General features: G+C 40.3%; 2 protein-coding genes and 1 long non-coding RNA gene across 3 annotated transcripts in view; 2 read left to right on the plus strand and 1 right to left on the minus strand.

Moving 5' to 3' along the window:
- Window positions 1-1,012, minus strand: part of LOC129835700 (mucin-5AC-like) — a 7,214-nt gene extending 6,202 nt beyond the window's left edge. The window contains exons 1-2 of the mRNA XM_055901447.1: window positions 811-1,012; window positions 82-215 (exon numbers count right to left, since the gene is read on the minus strand). Coding sequence (XP_055757422.1) covers window positions 82-167 — 86 coding nt within the window. The 5' untranslated portion in view covers window positions 168-215; window positions 811-1,012. The remainder of the gene's footprint in view (window positions 1-81; window positions 216-810) is intronic.
- Window positions 1-17,918, plus strand: part of LOC129835476 (uncharacterized) — a 267,196-nt gene that overhangs the window by 243,331 nt on the left and 5,947 nt on the right. The window lies entirely within an intron of this gene.
- On the plus strand, window positions 6,548-8,357 carry LOC129835738 (uncharacterized). Its single transcript, XR_008756497.1, has 3 exons — window positions 6,548-7,292; window positions 7,380-7,556; window positions 7,647-8,357. It is a non-coding gene; the product is annotated as an uncharacterized LOC129835738 (long non-coding RNA).

Consider the following 17,918-nt stretch of genomic DNA (forward strand, 5'->3'; position numbering starts at 1 on the left):
GAAACTCTCTGAAAATGTCCCAGGTTTTCCAGAAATCCCAGGGAAAGTTTCAGGAAGTTTACAGCCCTAACAGTAACTCACTGCGATCCCATTACAAGGTACAAGAACGATCCCAGTTCCACTGCCGAGAGAGAACGTTCCCACAGCGGTGTTCTGTCCTTCCTCATGGGCCTCCAGAAGAAACCCTTTATAGGTGATGGTTCCTGACAGAGTCACTGCGAAAGAGAGAGAGGGAGAAATGGAGAAAGGGAGAGAGAAAAATTGAAAAAGGGAGAGAGAAGGAGAAAGAAAGAGATATTGAGTGCTAAAACGCTGGACGACATGTCTTTGGACTAAGTCATGATTCCCTGCCTCTTAGCAATCTTATATTGTCACGTTAACTGTGCTGGAATATCCTATGTGAAAGGTTCATGTCTGAGCAGGGACAGACTGCCAAAGGTCAATTCTGGTAAATGGTCTATCACAAATCAAATCAAACTTTATTTGTGACATGCGCCGAATACAACAAGTGTAGACTTTACCGTGACATGCTTACTTACAAGGCCTTAACCAACACGGCAGTTCAAGAAGAAGAAAATATTTACCAAGTAGACAAAAAAAAAACGTAATAACAAAAAGTAACACAATAAGCCCTGTTAAAATGTTTATTTACATTTTCTCACAATTTACATTTTTTTTTTGCAGATGGCTCAAGGAATGAAATTGGTTGTGTATTAGAAATTCCCGGTCCCAGTCAATTCCTACATCTGAGCCAATACAGTATGGATAGGGTAAGCCTAATAGTGTGTTTCAACCATCTTGGTGACTCACCTTGGATGGTGTCTCCTGGCTGGTAGGTGGTCTGGTTGACAGTGACAGTGTATGGTGAGGAAGAGCTCTGCCCTGTGCTGCCATGAAAACTATTACCAGGTAGCATTGAGCCACACTGAGAAGCAATGGAAGATCCTCCCCTACTGAAACCCTCCACTTGTAGAGCAGTCAGAGAGAGGAGAAGGCAGAGAAAACCCACCATGTCTCTATATAGATCTACAATGTGTGTGGTTTGTGTGTATGTGTATGTGTATGTGTGTGTATGTGTGAGAGAGAGAGAGAGAGAGAGAGAGAGAGAGAGAGAGAGAGAGAGAGAGAGAGAGAGAGAGAGAGAGAGAGAGAGAGAGAGAGAGAGAGAGAGAGAGAGAGAGAGAGAGAGAGAGAGAGAGAGAGAGAGAGAGAGAACAATAGTTAGGAGAAAGAAAACATAGGATAAATTAATCAATTTACAAAGACACATCGATAAATGAAAGTATTTATATGATATTATAGCCATTTTGTAACTACAAACATACAGTATATAGGTAATGAACAGTTGCCCGGGCAGTACAGACAATGGAACTCAAACACCTGTGGAAATATAAACTCTGACCTTTTGTCATTAAAGCTCTCTTGTTTAGACAGAAAGCTTAACAGTAGTAACAACTATATAACTAGTCATAATTACACTGTAATAATTAAGTTTAAATAACAAATCTATAATATTAACATATAAAGGTAGGGGAAAATCCCTGGAATGATCTTAATGTAAGAGCATACATGAGCCTCCATGTTAGAAGATATTGAAACAAATATCCAGTCTTGTTCAATAGAACTTCATCCAAAAGAAAGACAAGTATTCAGGTGAATTGTTTGGTGTCAAATTATGTATTAGGCTTTTTATTATCTATGTCTAGCATGACGTCTTAAACCCTAATTTCTAACGTTACTGAGGACAATTATTATTATTTCTATTAAAACAACAAAAATACATTACAAAGACATTGTGAATGGGTGCTCTGGTCAGTGGTGCTCTGGTCAGTGGGAGCACTCGTCCCCACCTGCCTAATATGCTGACATGGCCAAGCCCCCTGCCCAAAGGGATTTTCCAGGGCGGGAAGGACCAAGCCCTGCTTGATGCCCAGGCTGGTATGGAAGCGAGCGCACACATAACCACCACGACCAGCACACACACCTCTCACACCGTGAAACCAAAACACAAAACATTAACTAAACACAAAACACACAGTAATCCAATCCTCACACTCACCCCAGATCGGAGGAGTTTAAACATTTATACTGTTCATGTGTCTATGTATTTATTCCAACACTCATTAATTCCAACCTTCAGACAGTCACAGATCAACCCATCTTTCCCAGTAAATCATCATCCTACCATTTTCTCCTGCAACACTTCCCTCCATTCACTAGTGACTGACAATTATTTGTTAGTGTTATTAACATAGGCTTGTTAAATAGTTAGTAGTGAAAGTAGTTCATGAAAAGATAAACCATGGCTTACCAGGTTGATTTAACTTCAGCTAGACGAGTGTTGAATTGAACTGTTTCAAGGACGTGATGTACAACTGAGTGTGAATCAGAGCTTGGCACACAGAGACCACGCCCTGACCTTAGTTTTCTTTGTTTTGTGTATTATTTTAGTCAGGTCAGGGTGTGACGAGGGTGGGTATGCTTGTTTGTCCTGTCTAGGGATTTTTGTATATCTAGGGTGTTTGTTAGTCTAGGTTTATTATAGGTCTATGGTGGCCTGAATTGGTTCCCAATCAGAGACAGCTGTTTATCGTTGTCTCTGATTGGGGATCCTATTTAGGTTGCCATTTTCCTTTTAGGTTTTGTGGGTTATTGTCTATGTGTAGTTGCATGTCAGCACTCGGTTTAAATAGCTTATTTGTTGTTTTGTTAGTTTAGTGTTTATTAAAGAAGAATGTATTCAAATCACGCTGCGCCTTGGTCTCATCATTATGACGAACGTGAGAGTAACAAAAAAAAAACCTGTCTTCATCTACTTCTCAAGAACTCCACTTCCTTGTGACGTAATCACACACACACACACACACACACACACACACACACACACACACACACACACACACACACACACACACACACACACACTTGTTTGACATGTTTTGGAGTGCCCCTTGGCAAGGTTCCATAGCTGTGACATGACAATAAATGCTCATGTTCAAATATTACAGTAGATTGTTGTTTATCTTGCAAATGTTTCATGTAGCTGTTTAAGACATTTAAATAACAAAGGAGGTCCTACAGAAAGGTGTCACGGATCGCTAGGAGTGGTGGGTGTGGAGGTAGGCGCAGAGAGCAGTGCTTCCAATGAATACGTTTTATTCAGCTGGGTCCAGCCAACAACCAGGCAAAATGACCAATAAACCGATAAGTCCCCCAACCAGGGAAAATAACGGACAGCAAACACGTAAGAGCAAAACAATAATACACCACTGACATAAAGGATAAGCCCGCACAATAGCAGGCGGGACCTGGGAGTTTAAATAGCCCCTAATTAACAACAAATAAGATACAGGTGAAAACCATCAAGACAAAACCAACAGAAAAGAAAAAGGAATCGGTGGCAGCTAGCAGACCGGTGACGATGACCGCCGAGCGCCGCCCGAACAGGGAGAGGAGCCACCTTCGGTGGAAGTCGTGACAAAAGTTATTATATATGGATCTTAATGTAGGTAGTGCACTATGAAGCAAACAAAAGCCACATTGTTTCCAAATATAGTTTTATTTACTTTTGACATGCCTTACGCAGGAAGAATTCCAGTCTGACTCTGAGTCAAGTCTGGTTGGTTTCACATTTGGATCTAATAGAAGAACCAAGTAAACAACCAAATGATAGGACACTGACACATACATTCCCTTTGTCATCAAGTCTCTGTTGACACGGCAATGACAAATCATGTAACACATTTGTAAAACCCACAACAAGAAATGCTCATTATGATTTATGATCAGAATCCAGAAGCAAAGTAACTCTACTCTTGAATTGTATTGCAACAGAATAGAATCTCCTCCCCCAAAGTATATTATTCTTCATATTTTTCATTTCATTCTGCAACTTTTTCTTTTTTTTCCTAGCCTTTGGAATATGTTTTTTCCAGGACTGTGAATATTTCAGCGTACTCTCTATGCCAAATGTCCTCCCCTATATGGTTTAGAAACCAAGTTGCCTCTCTCTTGTCTCTCTCTGCTTTCTCAGGTCCTGAAGCAGTGTGCATTTTCTATAGCAGCAGACGGCCATAGAGAGGCGCTGTGGAGCTCCAGAGGCTCACACTCCACTCACTGGCTCCAGATCAAGAATCAGCTTCCCCTCCCCCAATCATAACCATAACCAATAGTGGGGGAGATGAACAAATGGCCCAAGATCAGCGGCTAGGGGAAACTTCACCCCATTGACTGATTCTGTTGGAGAGTGTACAATCGGTTTAATCATTGCTCTGTTTTAAGGACTTGAACACCATTTTTGTCTGAAAATGTAATAATTAAATAAACATGTAACAAAAAACTTTTTGACATGAAATATGTCACTTAAAACTAGTTAGGGTGTAAAATGCAATATCAATCAACTAACAATTGCAACTCTGTTGATGTGCAGCAACTTGTTAGGGCCAGGTTTGGGGTTTAAGGTTAAGGTTAATGTTAGAGTTATGGTTGGGGGGGACAGGGATCGGTTATGGTAAGGTTAGGGATAGGGTTAAGGTTAGTGAATAGTCAGATGAACAATTTCTTGAAGTTTGTTTTGAAACCATATGTAGGGGGACTTAGCTAATAAAGTGCAAAAAAAAAAAAATCTAGATATTTACTTAAAGATTAGAATAAGGGTCCAGAGAGTTTTATAAAAACATTATCTTGTGCTTTGAATATTGAAATGCATCTGTTGTGTTCCATGCCTTTACGGAAAGTAATATGTTGACATTGACTAAACAGAGTACAAGACGAGAAGCTATGATTTACATGTTGCTAAGGCAACAACTTGACGTGATAGATTAACAGACTTCATCCATAAAGTACAGTGATGAAGAGACATGCAGGCAAACCTTGGAGTGAGGAGTCACTTCACTGATCAAGACTGACTGAGATATCCTACTATTAAGAGGTGAGTGATACTTTTTACCGTAATAACTCAAAATAATTACATTCTTTACATTTTTCTCCCTATTTCTAATGTTATTGGAATGTGGTTGCTTTTGAATGCACCACAAACTGAAACAATACATTTCCACCAGTGGTGGAAAAATAACTAAATTGTCATACTTGAGTAAAAATATCAGAACTCAGGATAAGACCCAGATGCAGACAGTTTGAATCACAGAAGTTTATTTGCAAAAAAGGGGGCAGGCAAATGACAGGTCAATGGCAGGCAGAGGTCCGTAATCCAGGGCAGAGTCTGAAAGGTACAGAACGGCAGGCAGACTCAGGGTCAAGGCAGGCAGAGGTCGGTAATCCAGGGCAGAGTCTGAAAGGTACAGAACGGCAGGCAGACTCAGGGTCAAGGCAGGCAGAGGTCAGTAATCCAGGGCAGAAAGGTACAGAATGGCAGGCAGGTTCAGGGCAGGCAGAATGGTCCAAACCTGATGAACTAGAAAAGAGGGACTAGCGCAAACAGGAGTACAGCAAAAAAGAAACACGCTGGTAGGCTTGACTAGACAACACGAACTGGCAACAGACAAACAGAAAACACAGGTATAAATGCACATGGGATAATGGGAAAAATGGGCGACACCTGGAGGGGGGTGGAGACAAGCACAAGACAGGTAAAACAGACCAGGGTGTGACAAAAAGTACAAGAAAAAGTATACATAATTTCAATTATTATTATTTATATATTTTTTCAGATAGCCAGGGGGCATACACCACACTCGGACATAATTTACAAATGAGGCGTTTGTGTTTAGTTAATCCGCCAGATCAGAGGCATTAGAGATGACCTGGAATGTTCTTTTGATAAGTGCATGATTTGGGCAATTTTCCTGTTCTGCTAAGCATTCAAAATGTAACGAGTATGTATGGGTGTCAGGGAAAATGCATGGAGTAAAAAGTACATTCATTTATTTTAGAATGTAGTGGAGTAAAAGAAAAAGTTCTTAAAAATATAAGTGCTAAAGTAAAGATACCCCAAAAAACTTACTTAAGTAGTACTTTAACCTTTTCACACCTGAGTTCCAAATATCTCTAACGTCTCCCCAGCATAAGTTTTTTATCCACGTGATGTCAGAATGCACTCACTGTTCCAAAATGTGTTTATTACGCAACATGACAGTTAACACGTGTGCTGCCTGATAATTATCTATAGGCCATGTTTCAACTTGTCCATTTCAAATTATTATCTAACAAGTTGTATTTTCTAACAACATTGAGGTGTGTTCTGCCTCCTCATGAATTCAAATAGAAGTAGCCCATTTCTGCGTTGCGGATAATTTATGGTTGAGGCTTTACTTTACTGAGCCGGATAAACTTCTCTATTCGAGGAGTGCCCACCGCACTTCACTCATGAATGCGCAGATCAGTGTATGCATATATTTGGGCAGTCTTGCAAGAATTGGAACATTTTCTTGCTGGCGCATGCTTTGCCTTCTTGTTGTTTTCTTTACACATAATCACTTAGGAACGCACACATGTCCAATCAAAGTAAGTTCCTTATTTTCTGTATATCGTGTTGTCGTTTCTGCTGTAGGCACCTACAGTATTGCAATGAAACAGCAGGGAGCAGGGGCCTGTTGCACAAAAGTAGAATTAAGACATCCGGGATAAATGACTCAGCTGAGCTCAATGAAGCCAAAACATGTGCGTCCAGGCTTAATTGGTTGCACAAAGACCAAGCCAGGATGAGCAGACACGGATTCATTAAGCCAGGTGAAACCAATCCTGGATAGGTGCGCGCTCACGGCTCACTCAAATAGACCCCGCCACAGATCACAGATTAACTGATTTACCATGGCAACTAGAGCCGCGTACTTTTCCCCGTCGGAAGCACAAATCCTCATGGAGGCATACGAGGAGGTAAAATATATAATTAAGAAGAAAGGCAACACCGCCACAGTGATAAAGCAAAGAGAAAAAGCGTGGCAAAGTATTGCAGACCGCCTGAATGCGTAAGTAGTGCACAATTACACAGTCACCGCTCCGCTGAAACATCACAATTACAATTCAAATATTTAATTCACATCTCCAAAAATGCAGTTGTACTGTAATTATGAAACGGTTCAATTTTTAATTGAAATGCACTGCAGATATGAGTGAAATTGTGTAAAGTAACTCCATCACACTGTATAAAGCTATGATACATTTTTTGATATTTTTACTGAAAACAAGACAAAAATACCGAGTAATTTTTTGCAGTGTGACTCCATTAAATGTGTGTGTGTGTGTGTGTGTGTGTGTGTGTGTGTGTGTGTAGATTAAACATAAACGGACATGGCAGCAGGTCAAAATCAAATACAAGAACATTCTGCAGAATGGTATGGTCCCTGACTAATATTTAACAAAGCACAAGCATATTTTGTACCCAGAAGGTGCCTGCTCACACATTGTCTGTACTGTTTTAGCAGTGAAAAAGAATACCCACAGACAAGGCACGGGTGGTGGGTCACCAAAGGCTGACCTTACCCCAGCAGAGGACATGGCCTTGGAGCTAAATAAAGGCAGGCCCGTCTTAGAGGGGATCCCTGGGGGGAAAGAGACGAGCATAGGTTCCTCCCAAGATGCCACCCGCTTCATTCAAGGTATGTCCTTCCATCTCTACATGGGATACAACCACATTCATATTGAATCAATTTGGACTGTCTGACTTTGGTTTACCTATTGCCTTGCAGTGTCTGGCAGCACTGTGTTCCTGTTAGAGCCACCAGCACAAGCACCAGACGATGCTGATCCAGTGAGTACTCCATCAAAGGCATACTGTAGGCCTGGCATGTCTTGTCTACTAGCTTCAATATGAATCCGATTAAATGTGATAGGGTGAAGGCCCCAGTGCAGCAGCAACAGCACATGATGGAGACGATGATGAGGAGGAGACCATCTCTCTGGATTCCAGAAGGCATGAGGTATCATGTTAAGACTGTGAAAGTACTATTTACTCTACAATGGTGAGGAGGAGTCATCAAAATCAAAAAATCTAATTTCTTTTACAGGACCCAGATGCTATACAGTGGGAAAACCAGCCTGGCAACATAGTGCGTATTAATAAAAGGACACCACATCCTGCCAAATTCCAGCTGCACTAATTGTATTGTGTTCACAGAGCTCACAAGCTATCAGAAAGTTGTATGGCAACCACCTCCGGCGCCAAATAGAACTGGCAGACATAGACATTCAGTACAAGAAGAAAAAGATGGAAAATCTTGCACTGGAGTCCGAAATAAAAAAGAGGACAATTAGGAAACTGGACCTTGAAATAAAAAAACTTGAGAGGGAGGTGAGATATGCCTTCAATGTACACTGTATGCTAACTGTAACACAAATGTATTAATCATTATTTTTCTTTCCTCCCCCAGCTCCAAGAAGATGACACAGCTCAAAATAAAAATTAGGTATATTCTCGTAAAGTCAAGTGAGCCATGACATATGAGCTCTTATTGTGAGCACACAGGACGGTGGCATCTTTCTAAGGTTTTTTTTATTTTCCCAGCAATCAGTACAACCAAGTCATCGTTATAAGGCATCGCCCTCTTTTGCCCACCCCCCCAGCACCAGGTGTGGCCACTAGCCTATATGAAGGCCCAAAATTGTGTGTTCCTTTCTGCTCTGACAATGGCATGCCCATTCGTGCGAGATGTGGTGGATGAAGAAGCACTTGTGCTGAGGAGAGCCTTCAGGCGAGAAAGGGTCTTCAGGGACCGGTTGGACCCACTGGCCTTCCCTGATGACCATCTATATGAAAGATACAGGTTTTCTGCAGATGGCATCAGGTATCTATGCAGACTACTGGGTCCCAGGATTAAGCACCGCACTGCACGGAGCCATGCACTGAGTGTGGAGCAAATGGTTTGTGTGGCCTTGCGCTTTTTTGCTAGTGGAGCCTTCCTGTACTCAGTGGGGGATGCAGAACAGCTGAACAAGGCCACAATTTGCCGCACAATAAGGAGTGTGTGTCTGGCTATCAAAGCATTAGCAGATGTCTTCATCTCCTTCCCTGGCCACAGAAGACTCTGTGACATCAAAGAGGAGTTCTATAGGATTGCAGGTAAGAGGATCTACAAATTACAGGACAACTGTTAACACATAGTAGGATACTCATTACTTTGTGTGACAGGTTTCCCCAATGTCATTGGTGCAGTGGACTGCACACACATAAGGATAAAAGCCCCCTCAGGTGCCCTTGAGGGCGATTTTGTGAATAGAAAATCCTTTCACAGCATTAATGTTCAGGTGAACATAACTTTTTGATATTGTCCATTGACGAACACTCTGCATTGCCAGTGATGTGCATTGATTGGTGTAATATTCCTCATCTTATGATTTCAGATGGTCTGCAATGCTGACTGTGTGATCAGCAATGTTGTGGCAAAATGGCCTGGCTCAGTCCATGACTCCAGAATCTTTCGGGCCTCTGAAATCTATCAGTGCCTATCACAAGGTAAGCCACACAACCCCTATTTATAACCATCATGGCTGTGTCAAGAATATCACTGTGTTTGAGGTAGTAATGATGAGATTTTGTGTTGACAGGTGAATTCTCTGGTGTGTTGCTGGGAGACAGGGGGTATGGCTGCCAGCCTTTTCTCCTGACACCTTTCACAGACCCCCAGGAAGCACAGCAGGCCTACAACCATGCCCATGCCAGGACCAGGGCCAGAGTTGAAATGACCTTTGGCCTCCTGAAGGCACGCTTTCACTGCCTTCACAAATTAAGGGTCAGCCCTGTTAGGGCATGTGATATTACTGTGGCTTGTGCTGTCCTCCACAATGTGGCCTGCCTGAGGAAGGAGAGGGCCCCCAGAGTGCCACCAGCCATGGACTGGGACAATCCGGCAATCTTCCCTGATGACGACAGTGGTCGGCTGCTGAGGGACCAATATGTGTTGAATTATTTTAGTTAGTATGTGTGCTTTCAATTTTGGTTAAATATGTCCTGCGGTGGCAGAGGAATTTGGTTTTTTTTTGGTTCGTTTTTTTACGAATTTGGCCTCTTATGATGTTTGTGCGGTATACTGTGTGTAATACAAGGCTGCAGGGAGGCTACTGCATCCATTCATTTGTCTGTTCAGTTGATGTGTATGGATTTGTCCTGCATTTATTTTAGTGTGCAGACATGCAGGGTGTGTTATATACAGACCTTTGAATGTGTATGTATCATTTTGTATAATATGCTTGGATTCTGTGCTTTCCATCTTGTAGAGTCACTGTGACTTCAGTTTCGAAAGGAGCTGATGGTTTACCTGCTTTGTTTTGTCCTTATTCAATAAAGGAACATAATGTTACACATTGTGTTTTTATATTCATATGGAATGTGTATTTGTTTATATGACAGAGTACTAGGGCCACACTGAAGAAAAAGGATAAAGTCATACATTTATGAGGCTGGTTCTTTCTGCAGAAAAGCTACATATTGTTTTTACAGTTTTGATACTTATGACAATGTGATACTTAATATTCTGGCACATCAGCATGTCTTTATTTATGAAACCATACTGAAGTACAATTTCACGAAATGCCCCACATCTGTCATTTTAACAACTGTCCTCCTTTAAAACAACTGGTTACAATATTATTACTTGTGTTTTTTTCCCCCTTTGTGGCCCTAATATTCTATCATTTTATATATAGCCTTATAGTCTATGGGAAACTGTAAATTATCTAATGATAGCAACATCATCTAAAAATTATTTTTTATCCTAAATCATTGAAATTAATGATCACAAACGTTTAAATAATGACAGTGGGTCTAGTTATATGTGATAATGTATAGTGAGCAGTGAAATAACTATTGGTTTCCATTTGTGGTGACTGCTGACTGACATTAGGGATGAGATTAAATAGATCCTGGAATTTAGCCTGGTCTGGAGCAGGCTAGCTCCACAGAATAAATCTCCATGGTAATTTATACCATAACATATCCTCCTGCCCCCTATCCATCTTTAGTGCAACCGGATTACGGATCAATTGAGCCAGGATCACCAAGATATCCTGGCTTAATCCCTTATCCTAGTTTTGTGCAACAGGCCCCAGGTCTCGAACCCTCAACCTTCTAGCCCGAGATCCGACTGTGTCGCAAAAGCATGCTCGTGCGGCAGATTCGATTTCCGCGCTTATAAACCCAGTCGTTACACTATGTATGTAAAAAAGCATAATGTATTTACAGTTTTATTCACTTGTTTTTAATGCATTCCGATTATTACATGTATTGTAATGGACACCTATGATGTGTGTAAAATACTTTTTTGAAGGTTGTACTGATTAAGTTAAACTATTTGCCAGCTATATGTGGCGCAATGTTTGTTGACATAATACAATGCATTCTGGGTGTCACGTAATCCTTCAAACCAAAGATGTTATAATGAGGTGAAGGAATGTTTCACTCATCTTTCGGATAAACTTCCGGAAATGAATGAAGGGAAGTGGATGATCGTAGACGACACACCCCTTCAACATGCATACTATAAACAGACCAAACTAATCTTCTCTCCTTTTATAATCTTTGGTTGATGCGAAAAAAACATGCATGGCGGCGCGCACAAACAACCCATCGTCGGATTACTTTCGAATTATAGAAAGTGTTTTACTCAGTTATTTTGATCAATGGTGAGTTTGCTCGTGATGTGATTAATTATAAATAGTCATTGTTATTAGCTAATTCATATTGTAGTTTCTGTCAGCCAGAGTTATAAAAATATGACCGCTTGTGTTATGTACATCTTTCCTCATCGTTAGGACAAATGTAGCCTACATTTGTTCCGGTTTGGATGATTGTGTTATGCTGTAGCTACTTCTGTGACTGTCTGAACATTGCATACAAAAATAAACTGCTCACATTCTGGACATAACTTTGTAAGGACCTTGTTTGTGGCAAATGTTTCTGAAAAAAGTGTGTGGCCATCTCAAATGCTGATTGTTGCGTCATACCGAAAGTGGACGTTCTAAATAAGCGTTCTAATCACACCGGTTTGATCGTACGCTACAGGGACCCCTGTAGAATGATCATACCCGTGTGTTGGTACATGTGAGAAGGTTTCAAAGTATTTTTACCTAAGTACTTTACATCACTTGATTTCCACTAGCATTGCTACATTCTCCAAAAATGCTAAGCATCAGAGTTTCGACGTTGCTCAATAATCAGCTAACTAATTTAAAAAGGGTTGGGCCAAAATTTTATTTTTTATTTGTCTTGTTTTTGCTAGTGATCTGTTTGTAGTTGCTAGTGATGACTGTAAGTCAGTGTTAGGCTCCTGCCCTATGGTACCCATCACCTGTTTCTGTAGTGTGAGGCAGCTTGATGTACAATACTCTCCCCTTTACAGGACACTAGGCTATCACGGGGCCTTACCCCCAATCACTCTCCTTAAAACCTGTTGGGGATGGGGGCGCTGTTTAGACTATTTATGCTAATTTGGCTAATTTTTTAAACGGCTTCCCACAAAATCCTTGATCGTACAATATGCATATTATTATTATTATTGGATAGAAAACAGTCTATAGTTTCTATAGGAGTTGAAATTTTGTCTCTAAGTGGAACAGAGCCCATTCTACAGCAATTTCCCTGACATGGATTCAGATTTCAGAAATGTTGGCCACTCTTCTGAAGTCATTTAAAAGGGCACTGTCGTTGCTATGACTATACGGACACTTCTTACGTCTTCCCCTGGATGCCTTTACGTGATGACGATTCCAATGGGGTCGATTGCGCGTTCACAGGCCCTACAAATGAAAAAACCCTGAAGCTAGTCATTCTTTCCTTGGTGCGTAACGCGCGTGCTGTTCACCGACCCGCTCCTGTTCCAAGCCTTAGTTTAGCCTGTTATATTTCTCCGGTCATCTTTTCACTCGTTATAGGAGTTAAAAACATCATAAGGTAGTTAATTTAAAGCGTTTTATAGCAATTTATATCCGTTTAGTGCGATTTTGGGACATTTATTTTTGCAACGATGTGAAAAGTTGGGCACGCTTTTCAGTTCATCCCGAACGCAGTTGACATTTCCACATGGCAAGAGGACAGCTTTCCACCAAAAGACGATTTCTCCCAAGAAAGGATCCTTTGCCCAAGATACTGATGGAAGAACAGCTCAAGGTAGGACATTTTTATTATGATAAATCGTGTTTCTGTCGAAACATTTTAGTGGCTTAGAACGCCATGTTTTATGACGTAGCTTCGCTAGGCGCAAACTGTATTGAAAAGTAAGGATAAATTAAAAAATGTAATAACGCAATTGTATTAAGAATTAAATTGTCTATCAATCCCTGTCCACCCTATATTTTTTAGTCACGTTTATGAGTATTTATGTATAAGAGTAGATCACTGTCTAAGTGGCGCAAGGACATTTTCTTTACCAGCTTGTCTACATTTCACATTGTCTAACCATGATTTTGGTGGCTAAATATAAACATTTGCGATCAAACTCTATATGGAATGTGTAATATGATGTTACAGGAGTGTCATCGGAAGAATTCTGAGAAGGTTAGTGAAAAAATTAATATCTTTTGGCGATGTTGACTTTTATCGCTCACTTTGGCTAGAATCAATGCTGGGCTGCTAATTGCTATGTGCTAAGCTAATATAACGATTTATTGTGTTTTCGCTGTAAGACACTTAGAAAATCTGAAATATTGTCTGTATTCACAGGATCTGTGTCTTTCGATTCGTGTATGCTGTGTATTTTTACGAAATGTTTGATGATTAGTAAGTAGGTAAACACGTTGCTCTATGTAGCTTTTCTTGTCCATTTGTGACGGTGGGTGCAATTGTAAACTATGATATCTACCTGAAATATGCACTTTTTTCTAACAAAACCTATCCCATACCATAAATATGTTATCAGACTGTCATCTGATGAGTTTTTTTGTTGGTTAGGGGCTATAAATATCTTAGTTTAGCCGAATTGGTGATGGCTACTGGTGTTGGTGGACAAATAAAAGATGGTGGATTATGCTAATGTGTTTTTAGGTAATAGATGTACATCTTTACATATTGTGTCTTCCCTGTAAAACATTTTAAAAATCGGAAATGTTGACTGGATTCACAAGATCTGTGTCTTTCATTAGCTGTATTGGACTTTAATGTGTGAAAGTTAAATATTTTAAAAAAATATTTTTTTTGAATTTCGCGGCACTGGTTTTTCAGTGGGGGGGGGGGGGGGGGGCGCTAGCGCCACGCTGATCCTAGACAGGTTAATACTGAGTGCCAAGTAGAGAGGCATAGCATACTTTTTTTTCAGGCTTTGGTAGAGCATGACTGACCGGGGAATTAACCCCCAACCTCAGGGTGGACACTCTAACAACAAGGCCACTAAATTGGTTCAAACTGTACAGTAGACTGTATTTTGATTTATCCAATTTGAAATGTAGATAATCAGTAATATAAGCACCTGTTTTAGTATCACTGTATTGCAGATGGGCATCCTCATCATTACTGTTATTGTTTTTTTGTTTTTTTTATTTTTTATACATGTTTTATGTTTTATTGATACTACCAATTAGAGGTCGATCGATTCATCGAAATGGCCAATTTAATTAGGGCTGATTTCAAGTTTCCATAACAATCTGTAATCAGCGTTTTTGGACACCGATCATGGCCGATTACATTGCACTCCACGAGGAGACTGCGTGGCAGGCTGTCTACCTGTTATGCGAGTGCAGCAAGGAGCCACGGTAAGGTGCTAGCTAGCATTAAACATATCTTATAAGAAACAATCAATCTTAACATAATCACTAGTTAACTACACATGCTTGATGATATTACTAGTTTATCTAGCTTGTCCTGTATTGCATATAATCAATGCGATGCCTGTTAATTTATCATTGATTCACAGCCTACTTCGCCAAATGGGTGATTTAACAAGCGCATTTGCAAAAAAAGCACTGTCGTTGCATCAATGTGTACCTAACCATAAACATCAATGCCTTTCTTAAAATCAATACACAAGTATATATTTTAAAACCTGCATATTTCGTTAATATTGCCTGCTAACATTAATTTCTTTTAACTAGGGAAATTGTGTCACTTTTCTTGCGTTCTGTGCAACAGAGTCAGGGTATATGCAGCAGTTTGGGCCGCCTGGTTTGTTGAGAACTGTGTGAAGACCATTTCTTCCTAACAAAGACAGCCAACTTCGCCAAACGGGGGATGAATTAACAAAAGCGCATTTGCAAAAAAAAAGCACAATCGTTACCTAACCATAAACATCAATGCCTTTCTTAAAATCAAAACAGAAGTATTTTTTTAAAAACCTGCATATTTAGTTAAAAGAAATTCAAGTTAGCAGGCAATATTAAACTAGGGAAATTGTCACTTCTCTTGTGTTCATTGCACACAGAGTCAGGGTATATACAACAGTTTGGGCCGCCTGGCTCGTTGCGAACTAATTAGCCAGAATTTTACGTAATTATGACATAACATTGAAGGTTGTGCAATGTAACAGCAATATTTAGACTTATGGATGCCACCCGTTAGATAAAATACAGAACAGTTCTGTATTTCACTGAAAGAATAAACGTTTTGTTTTCTAAATTGTTTCTGGATTTGACCATATTAATGACCTAAGACTCGTATTTCTGTGTGTTATCATAATTAAGTCTATGATTTGATCGAGCAGTCTGACTGAGTGGTGGTAGGCAGCAGCAGGTTCGGAAGCATTCATTCAAACAGCACTTTACTGCGTTAGCCAGCAGCTGTTTATGACTTCAAGCCTATCAACTCCCGAGATTAGGCTGGCAATACTAAAGTACCTATTAGAACATCCAATAGTCAAAGGTATATGAAATACAAATGGTATAGAGAGAAATAGTCCTATAATAACTACAACCTAAAACGTCTTACCTGGGAATATTGAAGACTCATGTTAAAAGGAACCACCAGCTTTCATATGTTCTCATGTTCTGAGCAAGGAACTTAAACGTTAGCTTTTTTTACATGGCACACATTGCACTTTTACTTTTTCTCCAACACTTTGTTTTTGCATTATTCAAACCAAATTGAACATGTTTCATTATTTATTTGAGACTAAATTGATTGAATTTATGTATTTTATTAAGTTAAAATTAAAGTGTTCATTCAGTATTATTGTAATTGTCATTATTACATATATATATATATATATATATATATATATATATATATATAAATCGGTATTGGCTTCTTTTGGTCCTCCAATAATCAGTATCGGTATCTGTGTTGAAAAATCATAATCGGTCAACCTCTACTACCAATGTTGCTGTTTTTCTTTAGCTTGTTTACACTGTATTGCTTTGGGTGTATGGGTGGGTGCGTCTGTATTTGGGTGCAGTTGTGAATGTGGGCAGGCATGTGTGCTTGCAGGTGTATATATTTGTTATTTATTTTACCCTTATTTTACCAGATAAGTTGACTGAGAATTCATTCTCATTTACAGCAACGACCTGGGGAATAGTTACAGGGGAGAGGAGGGGGATGAATGAGCCAATTGGAAGCTGGGGACGATTAGGTGACAGTGATGGTATGAGGGCCAGATTGGGAATTTAGCCAGAACACCAGGGTTAACACCACTACTCTTATAAGTGCCATGGGATCTTTAGTGACCAAAGGAAGCAGGGCCTCCTACTGGCCCACCAACACCACTGATAATATAGACATCACTGGGATGGTACTATTAAAAACTGCTTAGTCATTTAACATTTTCATATTGGTTTAAAGTTCTTTCTATGACATCATTTAAATGATGTCAGTAAATGTAAATCATTGGGTGTTATAAACAAGCTGCTTTGCCATGTAAAATGTTCATATTTGATTAACAGTAGTTTGTAGAATATCATGTAAAGTTTGGTTTTGCTGTTATTCCAAGTGAGGTCAATTCTAATTTGAAAGATATCAGCATAGAGTCACCTCTAATTTACAGCACATCAGGAGATACATGACTGCTGAGATCAGACTGACCTTAATAGCATCCTAGCTAGCTGTATACAGTTGGTGACTGGAGACCATCAAGTATGTTATGTATGCATGGACTGTATGTGCGTTTTGTCTTTACAGACAGGAGACAAGTGGTTGAATGAAGCCTCCACCATTAACCATGCAGTGGAGTCAGTCTCTCTGCTCCTTAATAGGTTAAATATCTTCTGAGTAATTTCAATATGCCGACAAACAACTGTATACATATGATTATTGGCACAACGGCAGCCAATACTGCCTCGCTTTCAGTATTATACCTTGTGGCGTACAGCAGGCCAGCCACCCGGGGGAGACTCGTTGAGGCCTGGTAACAGACGGAGTATACATCACGAGGCGGTGGCTCCATCTGCTGGACGTGCCAGGTCTCGACGGGCTCTCCGGACAGGACTAATTGGGGCTGATTGGGAGCTGGTGAGTAATCAAGGGCGTATTGCTCACCAGCTGTGCGAGGCCCATAAAGGCAGCACACTGGGGGAGGACTGGGGGAAGTGAGGTGACTTCCATGTAGTTGGAGACGGTTACCCGAGCTAAGACGAGGGAGTTGAGTTTGTGTGCCCGACAGGAAGCCCAGGAGACGGTATCCGGAGAGGGTCTCATGGAGGAGACATATTTTCTTTTTGATTTATTTAATAAACACCCTTGAACCCGAGCTAATCATACTATGTCTGTGTCTGATCTATGTAAACGTCTTGACCAAACCCCCTGGTCTGCCACAACCTATAATTTAAACCAGTATCTGGCCAGAGGAGACGACAAGGATTATGACGAGTCCTCTCTAGGCCAGAAAGAGAACGTACATTTTCCCATTAGACAACTCTGCAAGCGTCAAGTCAAAACACTTTTGTGAGTGGCAGTAATGAGTGATTTTATTGGAGGTGCTGAAGAGGTGGATTTTGCACATGCACACTAACAATACATAGATTCTTTACATAATTGTTTTTGGGGTTGTTTATAAAAATTGTTGAACCTTTTTTGGAAGTACTTACCGGGCAGGACAGCAGTAAATGAT

This window comes from Salvelinus fontinalis, chromosome 36 (genome assembly GCF_029448725.1).
Source record: "Salvelinus fontinalis isolate EN_2023a chromosome 36, ASM2944872v1, whole genome shotgun sequence".
Lineage (NCBI taxonomy): Eukaryota > Metazoa > Chordata > Actinopteri > Salmoniformes > Salmonidae > Salvelinus > Salvelinus fontinalis.